Source organism: Sphaeroforma arctica (genome assembly GCF_001186125.1).
Source record: "Sphaeroforma arctica JP610 unplaced genomic scaffold supercont1.103, whole genome shotgun sequence".
In the NCBI taxonomy this organism is placed as follows: domain Eukaryota; class Ichthyosporea; order Ichthyophonida; genus Sphaeroforma; species Sphaeroforma arctica.
In genome coordinates, this window is record NW_014040455.1 from 124,486 (window position 1) to 125,951 (window position 1,466).

General features: G+C 38.3%; 1 protein-coding gene across 1 annotated transcript in view; it reads left to right on the forward strand.

Annotated features, from left to right (window-relative positions):
• SARC_02336 (hypothetical protein) overlaps positions 1-497 on the forward strand; it is a gene marked incomplete at both ends in the record, with an annotated part of 3,373 nt that extends 2,876 nt beyond the window's left edge. Inside the window, one exon of the mRNA XM_014303926.1 lies at positions 379-497. Within this exon, the coding sequence (XP_014159401.1) occupies positions 379-497 (119 nt within the window). The remainder of the gene's footprint in view (positions 1-378) is intronic.
• Positions 498-1,466: the final 969 nt, after the last annotated feature.

Here is a 1,466-nt window from a genome sequence, read left to right on the forward strand (position 1 = left end):
ACACACACACACATATATATATATATATATATATATATATATATATATATACATATATTTATTATATATATATATATATATATAGATTGCAGGTTCCTTCTTTCGATTCACACAGACATGTGTGTTGAAGATCACTTTCTGTGCACGGTAGTAGCCATTGTACTGGTTTTGAGTTCGTTACTACACATACGCCAAGTCGAGTAGCTCTGCGAACGGTCTGAAGTCGAATACATATGACAACACGAAGTAAATACGCTTTCTTGACACTTTTAATAAACACTAAAATACAACATTATCATGCATTAAAGTACTATTTGACCATATTACATATTATTATACATTAAAACATCATCATACATCATCATTGCTCCTGTACAGGTGTGGATGCGTCCGTGCACGAAAACGAGACGGGAGTGCAGTACTACAATCGCCTGCACAGAGAATCACGCATACAGTACGCAAACGAGCTGACTGTAACTTGGGCCGACGATCCGTAAGTATGAGGCAATCGGTGCTACGTAAGGGTTCATGTAATAGCGCAAGTATGAGTGTATGCACAGTAGCACACACATCATGTGTTGGTGTAAACACTGCTACGTATGAGTTAATGTAATAGCGCAAGTATGAGTGTATGCACAGATGCACATACAACATGCATTGGTGTACACACACACGTTGCTTCTTAACCTGTGCGTGCTATCTTCCAAGCGTATGTCATCGCAAATAGACTTATGTTCCCGTTTCCCATTCGAAATAAGGTTTATGACAGAACCAATCCACCTACCAACCTACCTACCAAGTTTCTGCCATCACACAAAGACTAACTTTCTCACTCCCCATGCACCATCCTCAGTGTATGAGCATATCTACACACCTACTACAACACATCTCTCGCATCTCACAGGCGCTATTACGAATGGGCGACTGTGAGGGACAGCGTGACCCCACATGTGCTTCGCCTGCGGAACGTGTGCTGGCTGAACGTATGTGCCTGGTGCTGGTGGAGGCTGTGTATATGTATATTTTTATATATGGATGTACTGCCATTGTATAATCTATGTATATGTATATGTCATTCACATGTATGTACTACCATTGTACAATCTAAGTATATGTACATGCCATTAACATGTATGTACCACCATTATATCTAAATTGTAATCGATATCAAGCTGGGAATGTTCTAGCAGGGAGCTTGCATATGCAGTTGTCACTTGCATGCACATACTACCAGTGCACACGTGGCATACTCAACTGATCGTATCGGATTAATGTTGATTAATGTTACTTAGTAAATACCTCCTAACTTCAAATGCAATATAGTCTTTGTATTTGTTTTTTTTGCACGTGTATTGTACAACTTTTCGTGTCTATATATATATATATATATATATATATATATATATATATATGTGTGTGTGTGTGTGTGTGTGTGTGTGTGTGTGTGTGTTGTNTATATATATATA